We start from the raw sequence: 15930 nt of genomic DNA on the forward strand, positions 1-15930 counted from the left end.
TCAAGATGGGATAGTCATCTGTTTGACATGTCTGCATGAGCCACCAATGTTAAACTGGAAAAAAATCTGCAGTACTATTTATGATGCAGTGTTGTGAGACATCTCCTCAGGAAATTTTACCACAATTTACATGTTGAGTCGTTCTTGGGAAACCCCCAACCATTCACACCCAAAGGTGACTATTGTTTAACTAATGATCCATTAGCGATGTGAGTTGGAGGTGACTGTTGACATCTGAGACTCTGAATCAGTCAGTGAAAGCAAAAGAGTCCTCTTAGATTAGAGAAACACCTTCTGAAGCCATAAAGAGAAGTCCGGCTGCTTTTTACTGAAGTGCTTTGGAAACTGATAAAATCAAGACAAAGCAGTCCTCTGTATGGCAAATTCAGATTCTGGATAACATAAACAGATGGTTTGAGTCACCATTGTTGAACTGGAACAGCCATCATCTGAACAGAGGATGGGAGTCTACAACAGCACTTGTAATATACTTTTGACGCGGTGTTGTGAGACGTCTCCTCAGAAAGTTTCACCACCATTAACATCTTGAGTCATTCCTTGTTGTTCTTGGGAAATCTCAAACCATTCACACCCCAATGTGACTCTTGTTTCGCTCATGACCATTAGCAATGTAAATTGAGATTGACTGTTTACATCTGAGACCGCCAAAATAATTCTCTTTGATTAGAGGTGAAACACCTTCTGGAGCCATAAAGAGAAGTCCAGCTGCTTTTCACTGAAGTGCTTCGGCTTACACATTTTTGAGCGCCAAAAAGAGTATATTGTAGATGTTAGCGTGAGACACGAACATGAGCCTGGATAGCCCAGTTAGTAGGAGTGAAGGAAGACATCTATGTTACAACTACATATGGGATAAACAGTCTTACAAAGCTGGTTATCAACTTGGCAAGTCAACACAGGATTGGCTATGCACGTGTTCATTGGAACTATCAACAGGTGACCAGTTGTAAACATGCACAGGTTTACTGGCACCAGAGTGACATATTTTACATGCAAAAGCCCAGAAAAAGAAAGAGTTTACCTTGAAGTTACCTTGCTAACCTCAAGTTCTCCTTCATAGTACAGAACTCCAGTACACCTGAGGTTTGGCAGTCTTGGGTCATTAATGGGTCGTTAATGGGTCGTTAATGGGTTGTTAATGGGTTGTTAGCCATCTGAGTTGGACGTGACTGTTTCCATCTGAGACTCCAGTCAGTCAGAACTGTAGAAGCCCTTTAGGTGACGGTAAAATATCTTCTCAAACCAAAAACTTGGTTGATCTATTGGTATTTATTACAGAGATTATTCAGTGTCTCTTATTGAATATCATGTTTTGAATGACTGAAGTTTATACAGGAACTCAAAGAAAGTCTGGCTGTGTCTAACTTGGCCACCTCTCTGAACCCATAAACCAAAATACAAGAATGTAACCGTGCTTGTCAGACGTAAATCTGAGTCATTCCTGATCTGGCACTTTCACAACATTTATTATTGTTGATGTTCTTGGGAAACTTGACATTTTCACAACTATTTGCACCCCGAGGCATGTGATAGTTGGTTGGTTGCCTTGGCTCTGGAGAAAACAGATACATACACAGGTGAAACATCAAAGATATTCTAAATATTTACAATCTAAATAATTTCAAGGATGCGAAGTGTGGCAGTAAGCATATAGACATGTATACAGATCTTCAAGAACCAATAAAGGAAATCCAGTTGCTGTTTACTGAAGTGCTTAGCTTACCAATATCTGTGTCCCATTGTTTATAACTTGGTTAGTTGTAAGTTTCTTATTCAAGATTCAAGACTTTTCTCTATTTGAACACTGATTTTAGCCTGTGGAGTGAATTAGCTATCTGAGCTATCTAGGCTCTGAAAAGTGCTTTTTGTGCAACCCAGTGCAGTGATCTATTGCACCCCTACACTGAAGTATATAGTAGATAATAGCCCAAGGTTTGAGCATTTAGTTGTGCTGTACAGAGCCTGGATAGCTCAGTCGGTAGAGCATCAGACTTTTAATCTGAGGGTCCAGGGTTCAAGTCCCTGTTCAGGCGAGAAGAGTTTTAAACTGATAAGTTGTACAACAAAGTTAAGTCAACGTTGAATGCAACAAAAACTACACGGTGCATATTACACTATATTGTATGGAAACTACAAAACAGTAAGATATCATCAATACTCTACACTGAAAAGACAATAATTTATTAAATTGTCTATAATGACCCAAGACTCAATGTCTCAAGGTGGGATTGGTTGTGAAACTGCCACTACCAGGTAACTTCAGCTTATCTATAACATCCATCTCTAAACAGAGAAGGGAGTCGACAACACCACTTATCAAGTATTTATAATACAGTGTTGAGGTCTTTCCTGAGAAAAATTCACCACCATTAACATTTATAGTTACGAAGGTGACTGTATACATTTAGATATATCTACTATAAATTAGTGTACTTTCACATATTTCCCTCAATTTTGGTTGCACAAGTTGCATTTGTCAGAGCCTGGATAGCTCAGTCGGTAGAGCATCAGACTTTTAATCTGAGGGTCCAGGGTTCAAGTCCCTGTTCAGGCGACACAAGTCATCAAGATGCTTGAATTGTTAATTTACAAGTCATCAACTGTGTTGACACTCAACAAAGCAAACTATTTAGTTGGTATCATGCACTTTATACTACCATTTATTTTTCATCTTGTCTGTGATCCTGAACTCAATCTTTTCCACCACAAAGGACGTCCTAATTCCTGAAGTACTTCTTGAAGATTAATGTCTGTATTCTAGATTAAGTATTTTCGACACGTGACATAAAACGTGACACATTCACGGATCATGAATATTGATCTGCTGACCTGACAGATCAAAATATAGCAATAGGTAGCAACTAAAACAGTAGACAATTTAAAATAACAGCTCTGAGGCGAGGATGTCTCATGAACACTGATGAGAAACTGAATTAGCCTGTTGGTATATTCAGTGTCACCTCTTTAGTACCATGTTTAAACATATGAAGGTCAAACAAAGTCTAGCTTGTTTCATAGTTCATCTCGCTGAAACTTGAACCTTTACATTAAAAGTTCGACGCTCACAATTTAGTGCATTGATGCTGCAAATTCAAGAATGTTATTGTGTCGGTCTGATGTGAATTTGAAGTATGTATGTATGTAGTAGATATTAGCATATAACATTTAATGATCATAGTGGAATAGAGCATCAGACTTTTCAAACGCTATTGAACACTACAGACCAGAAACCTTCACTGTGATGTACTATAGTAGACCAAAGGTAACTGTACTGTCTTATGCAGAAGTCAGTGTTTAAAGATGTAAGAAGCCTCTTAAAACTTGTCTCGTCTGAACATGGACGTGAACCCTCAAGTCTCTTGAGTCTTTACCTATTTGAGCTCTCCAGGCCCTGTAAAATGCATCTTGTGTAACCAAAATTGAGCACAAAATGCACTTATTTCTTGTACATACCCACACCGAAGTATGTAGTAGACAATATCTCGAGATTTGAGCATGTCAACTTCATATGTAGGGCCTGGATAGCTCAGTCGGTAGAGCATCAGACTTTTAATCTGAGGGTTCAGGGTTCAAGTTCCTGTTCAGATGAAACAAGTTTTAAGATGCTTCAGTCAAAAAATGGTCATTTGACATTCAATGCACGAGAAATCTAAGGATTTAGTTGTGTTTATCAGAGTGCTGCCACCATAATCTGGTCATTGGTGCTCTGTCTGTACTGTATATTTATATCCTAACTTTGTCTCGTCTCTCCAGGCCCATCCTAAGAACACCTACCTGTCGCCTAACGACCTGAGAGCCTGCCCCCCCATCCTCTGCAGCCCCCAGTACTCGTCTCGTCGGGAGGTCGTCCTTCGCGGCTCGCTTCCGCCCGGTCGTTACGTCATCGTCCCCTCCACCTCAGAGCCCAATCAGCAGGGAGATTTCCTCCTCCGGGTGCTGACCGAGCGGGGCAACACCGCCACGTGAGTCACGGAGGTCATTCTGGGATGTCATAGTGTGTTAACGCCAACTAAATCAATATTGTAGAGTTTATATCATTAAGGGCACACAGCAGCAGGTCAGGAGAAGTGAATGTTTTTGATTTATTTGTGGTTCTGAACATAATGACTCTAATATATTGGGATATTTTCTTTCCAGGCCAGCTCAGAAACCAGCTCCACAAGAAAACGCTTCAGTAACAGAGGTAGGCACCAATCAAATCAATTACTATTCAAATTAGTTATCAAAATGTTCACCAATTTGAAGTAGGCTGCACCTAACAACATTCATCTGTGTAGGGAATGATCAGTGGAGAAGTGGCATTACAAATACAGACACTAAACAAACATTAAGTCCTCTACACTTTAAGTTAATTAATTACATAGATAGATAGATAGATAGATAGATAGATAGATAGATAGGAGCTAAAACAAATGGAGGAGATTACTAACTTTCATTATGTACTGAATGTTACACCAATTTTGAGGATTTTGAATCTGTCGTGTGTTTTACCTGCTATTGTTAGGCTATACTTAGTATATTCCCACAGTGTCAGTGACTAACAGATAGATTAAACCTTTATTGAACCTGCAGCTGGGAAATTTAATCTCTAAAGATATAGAGTCACAAACCTGTCATCAAGCTCATACTGCATATCTTGTAGGTTGTTCTACTCAATGACATGGATGCTGATAGAATTATGTTAGTTTGTAGTCCAAGCATTGTTGATGCAGCAAGTTTACAATTCAAGCATCTTGAAGTTTGTGTCACCTGAACAAGGACTTGAACCCTGGACTCTCAGATTAAAAGTCTGATGCTTTACCGACTGAGCTATCCAGGCTCTAGTCACAAAATCTATGTGCTCAGATCTCAGGATAATATCTACTATATACATTTCTGTGTTCAAATACAGAAAAGTCATGAATCCTGAATAAGAAACCGAAATATAAGTATCTGGGCTCTGAGAAGTGTTTTATATGCAACCAGAATCGAGCACATGATTTATTGTATCAAAACCCTGAATGAAGAAGGAGATATTATCTCAAGAATTGAGCTACAATTGAGCTGAGTAAACTACATGACATACATCCTGCACTGACCGTCACACTTTATCTGAACCACAAAACTAACTACACATATATTAAAACAATCTGTTGCTCCAACAAACATTTAAAAATCCCATTTCATTAGTTCATCTTCATGCTTACTAACTGAGCTATCCAGGCTCTGCAAAGGAAATCCAACCTTGTTCACATCTCAGACTATTACCTACAATATACTTTAGACAAAAAGTCATTATACTATAGTTCACTGATTCAGTGTTACCTGTGAAAAAGTTTTCAGTCTGTAGAGTGTTTGCTATACTTAGAAAGTCATGGTCCAGGAATAAAGTCTCTGTTCAGTCGACTTGTTCAGGTGCTTGTTACACACAGAAATGTGAAAAACATCATCTGTGGTGCTGATTTCTACTTTAGTGTACAGTCAAGTCAAACTGACTGTTAATCTTTAAATGTCTATTGAGCAAGTTTCTGTCCTGCAGATACAATTTGACGTTCAGTGCAGGCTGCATGTCATGTTGTTTATTGTGCTGAACTCTATCACACGACTTTTATTTATCGTCAGTTTAAAAGATCTGACGCCTGAACAGGGACTTGAACCCTGGACCCTCAGATTAAAAGTCTGATGCTCTACCGACTGAGCTATCCAGGCTCTGTATAATAGCTCTGCAAGCTCAAATCTCTGGCTAATATCTACTGTATATAAGAAATCAGTGCAGGTTCATATTTTGTGGTCGACATAAAACACTATCAGGGCCTGGGTAGCTCAGATAGGTAGAGCATCAGGCTTTTAATCTGAGGGTTCAAGTCCCTGTTCAGGCAAGTTTAAAGGTGCTTCTTACACAAAGAAATAGATGTTTCTTCTGAGTTTAGATAATAGGTGGACAAAGACGGTTTATTTTTACTGGAAATAAAATGAAAAAGTCCATTATTTGCATGGTTATGGATGTGTTAGTGACAGTGGATGCTTGGTTTTAAAGTCAGACTCTGTGTTTTCTCCCTGCAGCATTCTTTTCCTCACCAAGTTGCTCTTCCTTCACCTAAATCTACCAGACAGCTGTTCAAGAAGCACTGCAACAAGGTGGGATTCACTTCACCAGCTGCTTTATGTTTAAACTGAGCTCAGAACTTTTCTACTGCAGCTCTGAACACGTCAATACTAAAACTGTAAACTGTGTCCAAAAAGCTGAATGTTTTGTGTTGTGAATGTTTCTTGTTTTGCGTCTTCAGAAGGGATTCTGCAAACCGCTGCATCTCTACAACCTCCTGACTGAGGCCATACAGGGAGGAGGTCAGTTTATTCTCTGTCTGCTTTCAGGGGTGGATTAAAAAAACTAGTTCTGTCTTGTTTCGCATTTCAACATAACATCGTTTCTGAAAGTTAATCCTTTCAGTGCCTGGAGGGAGGAGTCACCTTTGTTTTTTATGTACAGTTTGTACAGAATGCAGCAGTGAAGCTTTCTCACTGAAACAACACAAAGCATTGTTTGTTTTTGACCTTTTCACTGAGTAACATGTTTGGACTACGGCTGTAAAGCAGGTTTTGGAGACGGTGACAAAGAGAGGATCTTGGTAGATTTACATTTTGGGGAAAACAGGTCATTTCCAGGTTCATTAACATAACAAGGTGGGCAGAGTAGTTCACAACACCTTTACACAAAGCTTACAGCTCGTTTTACATCACAAAACACGTGTTAAATAGCCCCTTAATGACATTTTCTGTTTTGTTCAGTGCTCGCCGGCAGTGAGAAGTATTTGGCTCTGGAGCACTGCAAGAGTCTGGTGGTCCTCATGGATGTATCCTTGAAATAATAATAGCATCATGTCTGAAAAAAATGTAATGAGAGGAGTAAGTATTTGTGATTGTAAAGATGGCAGGAGAGCAGCAGAACTGGATAGTGTCACTTTTCAGGCGATAAAGTGCTGTTTTCAGGGCCTGGATGGCTCAGTCGGTAGAGCCTTAGACACTTTTAATCTGAGGGTTCAGGGTTCAAGTTCTTGTTCAGGTGAGATGAGTTTCAAGATATCTAAATCAAAACTTCACGACAAGCATGTGCAAGCACAAGCATGTCAAAGTGCAAAACTACAGAGAAGCTGCATCTGATTGACAGAAAACAGCTGCAACTATAGTTTAGTTTTAGTCAACAGTGGTTTACTTTAAATTAAATGAGACATAAAATAGATAAATGAGACTAGAGTGGACTACTCTGCCTAAAAGTCAAAGGTAGAGATTTAGTTCCACATTGAGGTTTTGTCTGTTTCTTGCAGCTTTAAAGCCAAATGACCTCTGACAGAAGTGTTGAATCTACTTATGTGATCTATCTATCTATCTATCTATCTGTCTGTCTGTCTGTCTATATATCTACAATTTGAAGTTAGTACAATAAAGAATATAGTAGATATTAGCATGAGATTTGAGCATGTAGATTTCAGGTACAGAGCCTGGATAGCTCAGTCGGTAGAGCATCAGACTTTTAATCTGAGGGTCCAGGGTTCAAGTCCCTGTTCAGGCGATGCAAGTTTTAGAACGACGACAAACAAAAGTTGTGCAAGAGATTTATAGTGTTTTTTCAGTCGCTTTGGTACATTTCTCAGATCAGAATTGAATTTTGCAAAACTACTTGTTTAATCTTCACATCATTGTGTCACTTGTGCACATCAAAACAGCAGTTTCTCATTTCTTTGAACAAGTTGCAAATTCTTTGGTTCATCCATGCAAATGATTCTGTACAATTCTCTGCTGTTTACTACATTATCAATAGTTTATGTCATGTTGATCAACAGCTCTGCATGCACAGTTTTCCCTCAGGAGACTGTCCCATGTTCACATTTCTACTTTTGTTTTTTTCTTTGCGCTATGCAGCGCTGTTTTCCTTTCTGTATCACAACGACGTGGTCTGTCAACAAATTACAACACAAACAGTAAAAGCTTAAATGTGAATCTTGTCCAGTCTCTTCCAATCAATCTCCCACATAAACTAAGGTGGAACTTACAATTTACAATAACTGTCATCCAAACTTTAGCCATAGTTTCCATCAGAACATCCCTCCAGAGAACACTGTTATAATGACAACATGACTAAGCAATCTGACTGTTTTATCCACACAATGACACCAGGACTAGTCATTCTGATGCCACTGACATGTTCATTGACACATATTTACTTTTGAGAGATGAACTGAGGATTTTGAACAAGAGACTAGCTTTTGCAGGTAATCCATGGTGTTCTGCTATTTGTACGAATTGTTTTGAGAAATGTGCTTACTGATTTGCGAATGTCGAGGATGATTGGAGAAATGTACCAAAGCGACTGAGAAAAACTGTAAATCAAAAGACTACTATGTCCTGTCCTACATTACACTATATGTAGACCACATCTGGCTCCAGCTGAGGAATTTTAACACTACTTTATGTCAGATTAGTCACTGAGTAAACAACCGTAGTCCTTCATGCTTGAATCATAAACTAAAGACAAGAACTTTCAATCAAAAAACAATTTATTTTAGGTTACCCACTGATGTTTAGAGTGGAAATGAGACTGATGAATGAACGAGTGTCTAAGGGTTAGAAGGTCTTTCCTGTTTCTTGAGAGTGAGAGAGAGATGATTGTCAGGAGGGTTGAACGTCGATCTACTGATTAAAGGTATAAGTATTTGTGAGCTCAAAGACTGCGGGGAAGCAGCAGAACTAGAGTGACTCTTGTCAGAGTCTGGATAGCTCAGTCGGTAGAGCATCAGACTTTTAATCTGAGGGTCCAGGGTTCAAGTCCCTATTCAGGTGATGTGAGTTTTAAGTTCAATACACCTACACAGGAAGGCATAGTTTGTGCACAGATTCCTATACTGGACAGTCTAACGAACATTATTCCATATTACTTCTCCCTCTTTCATGCACTGACATTCACTGAAGATAGTTGAACTTGTAGGCCTGCTGTTTTACCAGGGTGGACCTATTTTCATTTCACTTTCAGCTCAATTCTGAACTGCGTTTGTCACATTAACATATAGACATGCACTTCTTAGTACTTCAAATTATGTGAAGTGATTTTTTTCTAAGTTTCAGCATCAACATTGACCCAAAAACATCCAACTCTAACAGCTCAGGTGTGTGACACTCACCAATAATGAATGTGATTTAAGCTTCTGTCCACCAAGACGTTGACTAGAGATGAACTTCAGTTTGTTGCTTCTGGCTGCTTGTACGAGTCTTTCCTCTGAGTTAATTTGAAAAGAGCTGCACACATTTTCTGCACGCAATTATAAATAATCCCCATCAAGAAGACAGGAAATGTGCTGTGTGCTCTGTTGTAAATGAAAAATGTTGTACCGTGGCTCTTCCTGTTACTCTGGTGTCTGAATGAAGCCATAAGGAACATGAATGTAAAAGTGACTTATGTCCGAATGTCAAAGTGATGTCCCTTCAACGTATAAATGAAGCTAGAAAAGTAATGTGTCCCAAGCCTGAAAAGGTTTTGCTGTAGTGTGTTCACATCAAGGGTTAACCTCCAGGAGCTGCAATTCCTTAAATGTCCACTAGATGCTGATTCCAACAGTGAGTCAATCCCTATAGACTTCAATGTTAAAATGCCCAACTTTACAGCAGGAATAAAACATGTTTACGGCCTCATACAAAAACAGTTTTACTCTCCATAGATAAGTTACTTGTTCATGACAACTGTACAAGAGAGGAAGTTTTATGTAATTCAACTCCTTAAATTGTATTAAGGCTTAAAATTATGTATAATTAGGACACTTTGATTGACAGGATGGTGCCTTCACAAGACAGTTCATGAACCACAATAGCTTTAGTTGCCCTCCATGTCTTTGCTCATTTTTAGATGATCAGAGTCCAACACTGGCCAGTACCCAAACCAATACCCAAACTCTCAGATTTAGTATGTCCCAGTTCACAGTGTGTCAAAAATACCAGCATGTCCTGTTACGTCTAGTGTCGTTTTGCAAACCAACATGCTCTTCTCACCCCTTTAACCCTTAATCCTGTGTGCAGCAGAAGATACGTCACCGTGTCTATAAATAACATGCTCACAAACAGGTGATTTCACACCACAGACTGTAACAGATTTATGAAGAAGCGTATGATGCAATGTTGTGACTAAGACTGTACAAATACTGCATGTAACAGTACTTTGTAAGACTGGATGGTTACCAATAGCATTCCATCTGCCTGAGCAGCAGATGTTGCTAAGTGAGGCTAAACATTGTAGAGGCTAACAGATATTAAAACTGAACCTTCCGCTTTTGTGAAAGAAATAGATTGTGATCTGTGGCACTGATTTCTGCCCTGGATAGTGTCGGTAACCTTATTTGGCTACAGTATTTTCATGTTATTTTAGCCTCTTTCAGACATACACTTCCTTTTTCTTAAACTGACCCTGCTCTTGTTTCTGTAGAAGCTGTGATAGCAGTCCTACTAGGTCGGACTGAGCCACGTTTCACTTTGAACTGTACTCAGTCTCATTAACAGATAAACAAGCAGCACTTCTTCGTACTTCCAGTGGTGGTGAAGGGATTGTTGTCTACATTTCAGCACCAATATCAACCCCAGAACATTGCAGATTAGACAGAAGAATATGTGTGGAGTTTCTCCTTGCGATGGAACCTTACTGTAGTGGCTGTTGTTTTTGATGGATCACATGCTGCATATTTGTTGTGTTGGATTTTGGTATGACTCATGATTGAACTTTCTCGTCTTTAGTTTGTGATTCAAGCATCTTAAAACTCTTCTCGCCTGAACAGGGACTTGAACCCTGGACCCTCAGATTAAAAGTCTGATGCTCTACCGACTGAGCTATCCAGGCTCTGAAAGGTGGTTCTATATACTCAAATCTTGGGATAATAGCTACTGTATATTTCAGTGTAGGTGTACATGCTTTACTTCTGCCTTTCACCTGTTATTTTAGACTTATTTATTATAGATGCTGTGTATGTTGACTCTGAAGACTTTTCATCTGTCTCCAATGGATGGATGGATAGATCACATAAGTAGATTCAACACGTCTGTCAGAGGTCTTTGACTTTAAAGCTTCAAGAAACAGAAAAGATCTTCAATATGTGGAACTAAATCTCTGCATTGACAGAATCGTTCATTCCAGTCTAATTTCCACTCTAAACATCAGTGGCTAACCTAAAAAAAACACAGTTTACTACCACTAAACCTGACTGAGCGATCCAGACCCTGAAAGAGTGTTCTATACATTCAAATCTTGGGATAATATCGACTATATATTTCAGTCTAGGTGTACCTTGACCTCTGCCTATCACATATTATTTCAGACTTATTTATTGTAGATGCTGTGTACGTTGACACTGTTTGAAGACTTTTATTCTGAAGGTCCAGGGTTCAAGTCCCCATTCAGATGAAACTAGTTTTAAGATCATTAACACAACAAACTACCTTACATAGCACTCCAAAACTCAAAGTTATCTCTATGTTTGCACCATGAACTCACTGGAGTAGGAGCACCAGTTCTTGAATCTGTAGTTCAGCCCTCCTGACAATCATGACTCTCACAAAACAGGAAAGAGTTTCAATATCTAGAACTAAATCTCTGCATTTGACTTTTAGACTGAGTAGTTTATTCCAGTCTCATTTCCACTCGAAACATCAGCACCAATATTCAGTGGGTGACCTAAAACTGCTGTTTACTACCACTTTGCATTGATCAGATTCAGTGTTCTTCAACTCGTGATTGAAAGTTCTTGTCTTTAGTTTATGATCCAAGCATGAAGGACTACGGTCATTTACTCCTTAACAACAGTGACTAATCTGATAGAATCTAGTGTGACAAATCCTGCGCTGCACCCGTTTGCAGTTGACATATAGAGTAATGTAGAGTACATGCTTTAAGACATAGTAGTAGTTGATGTAAGTCTCTTACACAACTTTTATTTATTTGTTTTTCAGTTCAAAACTTGCATCGCCTGAACAGGGACTTGAACCCTGGACCCTCAGATTAAAAGTCTGATGCTCTACCAACTGAGATATCTAGGTTCTCTATGGGATCATTATATGCTCAAATCTCGTGCTAATATCCACTGTTTTCTTTATTGTACTTTCTTCAAATTCCGTCTGACAAACAAGCAAAAATTCATCGGATTGTAACCGTCATGTTTTTAATACGAAGTTCAGAGAGATGAACTAGAAAACAGGCTTTCTTTGAGCTCTTCTATGAAGTTACATTACTACTATACATTTACACTCTATCTCTAGATCTACAGCAGAAACACAAGATTATGAGCATCAGTCTTTACATCAGTAGGTCCATGTTCACCACTAAAGACAGTTAGAGGACTTTAAAGAAGAACGAGATACAGGTTTAATATCTGGAAGTAAACATCAGCAGATAGATGGATGGATGGATGGACGGACGGACGGACAGGTCTAGATTCAACATATTTCACTTTAAAGCTTCAAGAAACAGGAAAGATGTGGAACTAAATCTCTACATTTGACTTTTTTAGGTCACATCAATGGATGACCTAAAATTAGCTACTGTCTACCACTAATTCATAGATTCAGTTTTCTGTTGATCACATACAGTCTCTCTGTTATTTTGTACTTGGACATGCTTGTAATCCAACACTGTCATCTTTAAATTCTGATTAAAGCATCTCAAAGTTGACATCGCCTGAACAGGGACTTGAACCCTGGACCCTCAGATTAAAAGTCTGATGCTCTACCGACTGAGCTATCCAGGCTCTGAAGAGTACGTTGTATACAACCAAAATCAAGCACAAAATACTCACATACCAAATCAAAACACTGACATATATAGTAGGTATTATCCAGAGAATTAAGCATTTAGATTCAATTTATATTTATTAAATGTCTGTTTGGCAGACGGCTTCTACGAATGCATAGTTAAATATGATGCTCAGTGCAGCCTGTATGTCTTGTAGTTTATTGTGTTGAATGTTGACTCAGCTGTCTTGCACAACTTTGATTTTTCGTTAGATTAAAACTCTTCTCACCTGAACAGGGACTTGAACCCTGGACCCTCAGATTAAAAGTCTGATGCTCTACCAACTGAGCTATCCAGGTTCTCCTAAAACCTCCTACAAGTCCAATTCTCCGGCTATGTCTACTATAAATCAGTGTACTTCCACATATTTTCCTCAATTTTGGTTGCACAAAGTGTGTTTATCAGAGCCTGGATAGCTCAGTTGGTAGAGCATCAGACTTTTAATCTGAGGGTCCAGGGTTCAAGTCCCTGTTCAGGTGTTCCGAATTTTAAACTGACGATAAATAAAAGTTGTGCAAAAGAATTCAGTCACTACTTTCATTGGCTTCACAACACAGTAAACTGCATGTCAAACAGGCTGCACTGTATCCGCATGATAGAAGCTAACTGTACGTTTGTTAAAACGTCGTGTTGCTCATTTAAAAACAATCACATTCAGTTCCCAAGTAGACTCATATTATCACCTACATTTATCCCTATCAGCATCATCTATAAAAAAAAAAATCACATCTATAATAGTCTCCATTTACGAGGAACCTTTGTCCTCGATATTTTACACTAGTAGGACACACTAGTAGAAGAAATTCTTCTGTAGAAATCATTAAAAGATCAAACTACAGCTGCCAGCCTGATATTATTTATGCACTGATGTTTATCAGTCCTTAAATTAAAGCACGTCTTTTATCAGCTGAGTCTCTGCAGTGTTTCTGACTGTGTTCATTGAGGGTCGCTCATCTAATTTCCTTGATCCGAGGCATTTCTGCAGAGTCAAGGCATCGCTCAGCTGAACTGGGACGAGTTTCTGAGTCTGTGGGACAAGATTAGAAAGTGGACGGTGAGAATATCAACACAACAACAACAACAACAACAGAATAGTGGAAATAGAAGCTGAATGCAAACATCTGCACACGTGTCTTTTAGCTTTGCTAAATTATGAAGCTTTTCATACCAGAAACTAGAAACAGATGCGTGTTTAGCGTGTCATAATATACAGAGGAGATGTTTTTAGCATTTCTGTGTAAATCAAGTCACTTTTTAGTTGCTCTTCAAGTGAAATTGCAAATTTTTAAACATCTTTTGACCGACTTTTCTTTCTTTTATTGAACCACAGAACCTTCATTATGTTTTTATTTGGACTAATAATCGGAAAATTATTAATTTCTACAAAAATCCATTAATAATCAATATGGAATAATAAAACAAGCTCATATCATGTGTTTGCTACAGTTTAGCTTAAATAATTTTATTTAAAATGCACCACTGGACTTGAACACACCAGATGTTTGTGTGTTTGCAGTTTTTCATGACTTTTCTTTGATAAATCTCTTGTTAGGATATTTTCTTGTTCTATGACAAGAACAAAACTCAGCGTCTGGAGTATCAGGAGGTGTCTCTGGCTCTGAGGGCAGCAGGTAGGACACAAATAAATATCAATAAATAGGTATTTGGTCTTTAAACTTTTCACACCTGCATTTATTTTAGTTAAATGTGGGGATTCTGGTTTCAGGCTTCATGCATGTTGTGAATAATCTGACCAACAGGTGGAGCCAAAACACTTTTCTTCAATTCTTCCTCTTTGGTTTTTAACAGGATTCATTCACAAAGGTGGAAGTAATTTATTACATTTACTAAACTACATGGCAGATTTGGTCATTTATATGTAGTTTTAATGTTTTAATTAGATCAAGAATTAATATTTTTGTGTTTTTCACATGATCAGAGTAAAAAATAACAGCTGTGATTTAATTATTTATTCACTTTTTAAAGTTTTTAAAGCATCAGACAGCATCAACCTTATTTTTAATTGTATGTTATTTGGAGATTTCAGAGTGTGAGCGATTTTTTTGGTACATATTCTACATTTTTGCATATTTTCTGTGCTGTATGTTTTTCAAATTACTTATTACATATAAATATTTTATTATTTCTAAATTTTCATGATATTTTAGCTGCTCTAAAAGAATTATTTCCTGAAAAGGACCTTTTATTTGTATTTATTTATTTTCTATTATTATTAATAATATTATTTTTACCATTTTTTATGGTTTTGTTCTCTATTTTTGTTTGTTCTACTTATTCATATTCTTTAGTTTAATATGACATTTTTGGTGCTTTTATTATCATTATTTTTATTTGTTTATTGTCGTGTTTTTATTTATTTGTTTATTTATTATTATTATTAGTAGTAGTAGTAGTAGTATATTTATTTACTATACACTTTCATGTGTATTTTTTTGCTTTTTTATTTGTGTAATCTCATTTACCCTTTTAATATGTATTTATTTATTTATTTACTGATTTATTTTATTTCTTTTTACCATTTCTTTTTACTTTTGTTTCTATTATTATTGTCATTGTTGTTTTTACGGTTTTACATTTTATTTTATTTTATTCTACTTAATCTCCTTAAATTCATAGGCATTTTTTCCAGGCTTTAATCATTTTATTTGTGTCCAGTATTGATTTATCTGTGATTGATCAGGCATCATGGTGGACGATCTGGTGATGCAGCTGGTTGGACTCAGATACACGGAACCCGACATGACGATCAACTATCCTGGATTCTTGTACCTGCTGATGAAGCTGGAGAGTATGATCCGTAAGTGACCGGTCTGGAAGAAAAAAAAGTCCAAACAAATGAGAAACGCATTTAAATCACATCCTGGATGATTCCAGCCGACGTCTTCTGCTGCTGATTATCAGTTAAAGGCCTCAGAGGAAGCCGAGGATGATGAGGGAGTCGTGGGAAAAAGACGAAGAGGGAGATAAGAACATACAGATGACGTTCGATCATGAGGGAAAAATGTTTCTGTCCAACAAGATGAGAGCTTTACAAATGATTATATTTATATTCTGTGTTCATACACAGCTGGCTTCTATTATACTGTCAT

General features: G+C 37.8%; 1 protein-coding gene and 12 non-coding genes across 13 annotated transcripts in view; 7 read left to right on the forward strand and 6 right to left on the reverse strand.

Annotated features, from left to right (window-relative positions):
- Nucleotides 1–15930, forward strand: part of zgc:85932 (uncharacterized protein LOC405875 homolog) — a 39666-nt gene that overhangs the window by 20227 nt on the left and 3509 nt on the right. The window contains exons 11-18 of the mRNA XM_035958612.2: nucleotides 3775–3983; nucleotides 4159–4204; nucleotides 6064–6138; nucleotides 6288–6348; nucleotides 6790–6854; nucleotides 13806–13874; nucleotides 14373–14451; nucleotides 15522–15638. Coding sequence (XP_035814505.2) covers nucleotides 3775–3983; nucleotides 4159–4204; nucleotides 6064–6138; nucleotides 6288–6348; nucleotides 6790–6854; nucleotides 13806–13874; nucleotides 14373–14451; nucleotides 15522–15638 — 721 coding nt within the window. The remainder of the gene's footprint in view (nucleotides 1–3774; nucleotides 3984–4158; nucleotides 4205–6063; nucleotides 6139–6287; nucleotides 6349–6789; nucleotides 6855–13805; nucleotides 13875–14372; nucleotides 14452–15521; nucleotides 15639–15930) is intronic.
- On the forward strand, nucleotides 1982–2054 carry trnak-uuu (transfer RNA lysine (anticodon UUU)). The gene has a single exon. It is a non-coding gene; the product is annotated as a tRNA-Lys (tRNA).
- On the forward strand, nucleotides 2503–2575 carry trnak-uuu (transfer RNA lysine (anticodon UUU)). Its single transcript has one exon. It is a non-coding gene; the product is annotated as a tRNA-Lys (tRNA).
- trnak-uuu (transfer RNA lysine (anticodon UUU)) lies at nucleotides 3537–3609 on the forward strand. The gene has a single exon. It is a non-coding gene; the product is annotated as a tRNA-Lys (tRNA).
- Nucleotides 4768–4840, reverse strand: trnak-uuu (transfer RNA lysine (anticodon UUU)). Its single transcript has one exon. It is a non-coding gene; the product is annotated as a tRNA-Lys (tRNA).
- trnak-uuu (transfer RNA lysine (anticodon UUU)) lies at nucleotides 5637–5709 on the reverse strand. The gene has a single exon. It is a non-coding gene; the product is annotated as a tRNA-Lys (tRNA).
- trnak-uuu (transfer RNA lysine (anticodon UUU)) lies at nucleotides 7498–7570 on the forward strand. The gene has a single exon. It is a non-coding gene; the product is annotated as a tRNA-Lys (tRNA).
- Nucleotides 8766–8838, forward strand: trnak-uuu (transfer RNA lysine (anticodon UUU)). The gene has a single exon. It is a non-coding gene; the product is annotated as a tRNA-Lys (tRNA).
- Nucleotides 10804–10876, reverse strand: trnak-uuu (transfer RNA lysine (anticodon UUU)). The gene has a single exon. It is a non-coding gene; the product is annotated as a tRNA-Lys (tRNA).
- On the reverse strand, nucleotides 11997–12069 carry trnak-uuu (transfer RNA lysine (anticodon UUU)). The gene has a single exon. It is a non-coding gene; the product is annotated as a tRNA-Lys (tRNA).
- trnak-uuu (transfer RNA lysine (anticodon UUU)) lies at nucleotides 12704–12776 on the reverse strand. Its single transcript has one exon. It is a non-coding gene; the product is annotated as a tRNA-Lys (tRNA).
- Nucleotides 13047–13119, reverse strand: trnak-uuu (transfer RNA lysine (anticodon UUU)). Its single transcript has one exon. It is a non-coding gene; the product is annotated as a tRNA-Lys (tRNA).
- trnak-uuu (transfer RNA lysine (anticodon UUU)) lies at nucleotides 13227–13299 on the forward strand. Its single transcript has one exon. It is a non-coding gene; the product is annotated as a tRNA-Lys (tRNA).

Source organism: Amphiprion ocellaris, chromosome 7, assembly GCF_022539595.1.
Source record: "Amphiprion ocellaris isolate individual 3 ecotype Okinawa chromosome 7, ASM2253959v1, whole genome shotgun sequence".
NCBI lineage: Eukaryota > Metazoa > Chordata > Actinopteri > Pomacentridae > Amphiprion > Amphiprion ocellaris.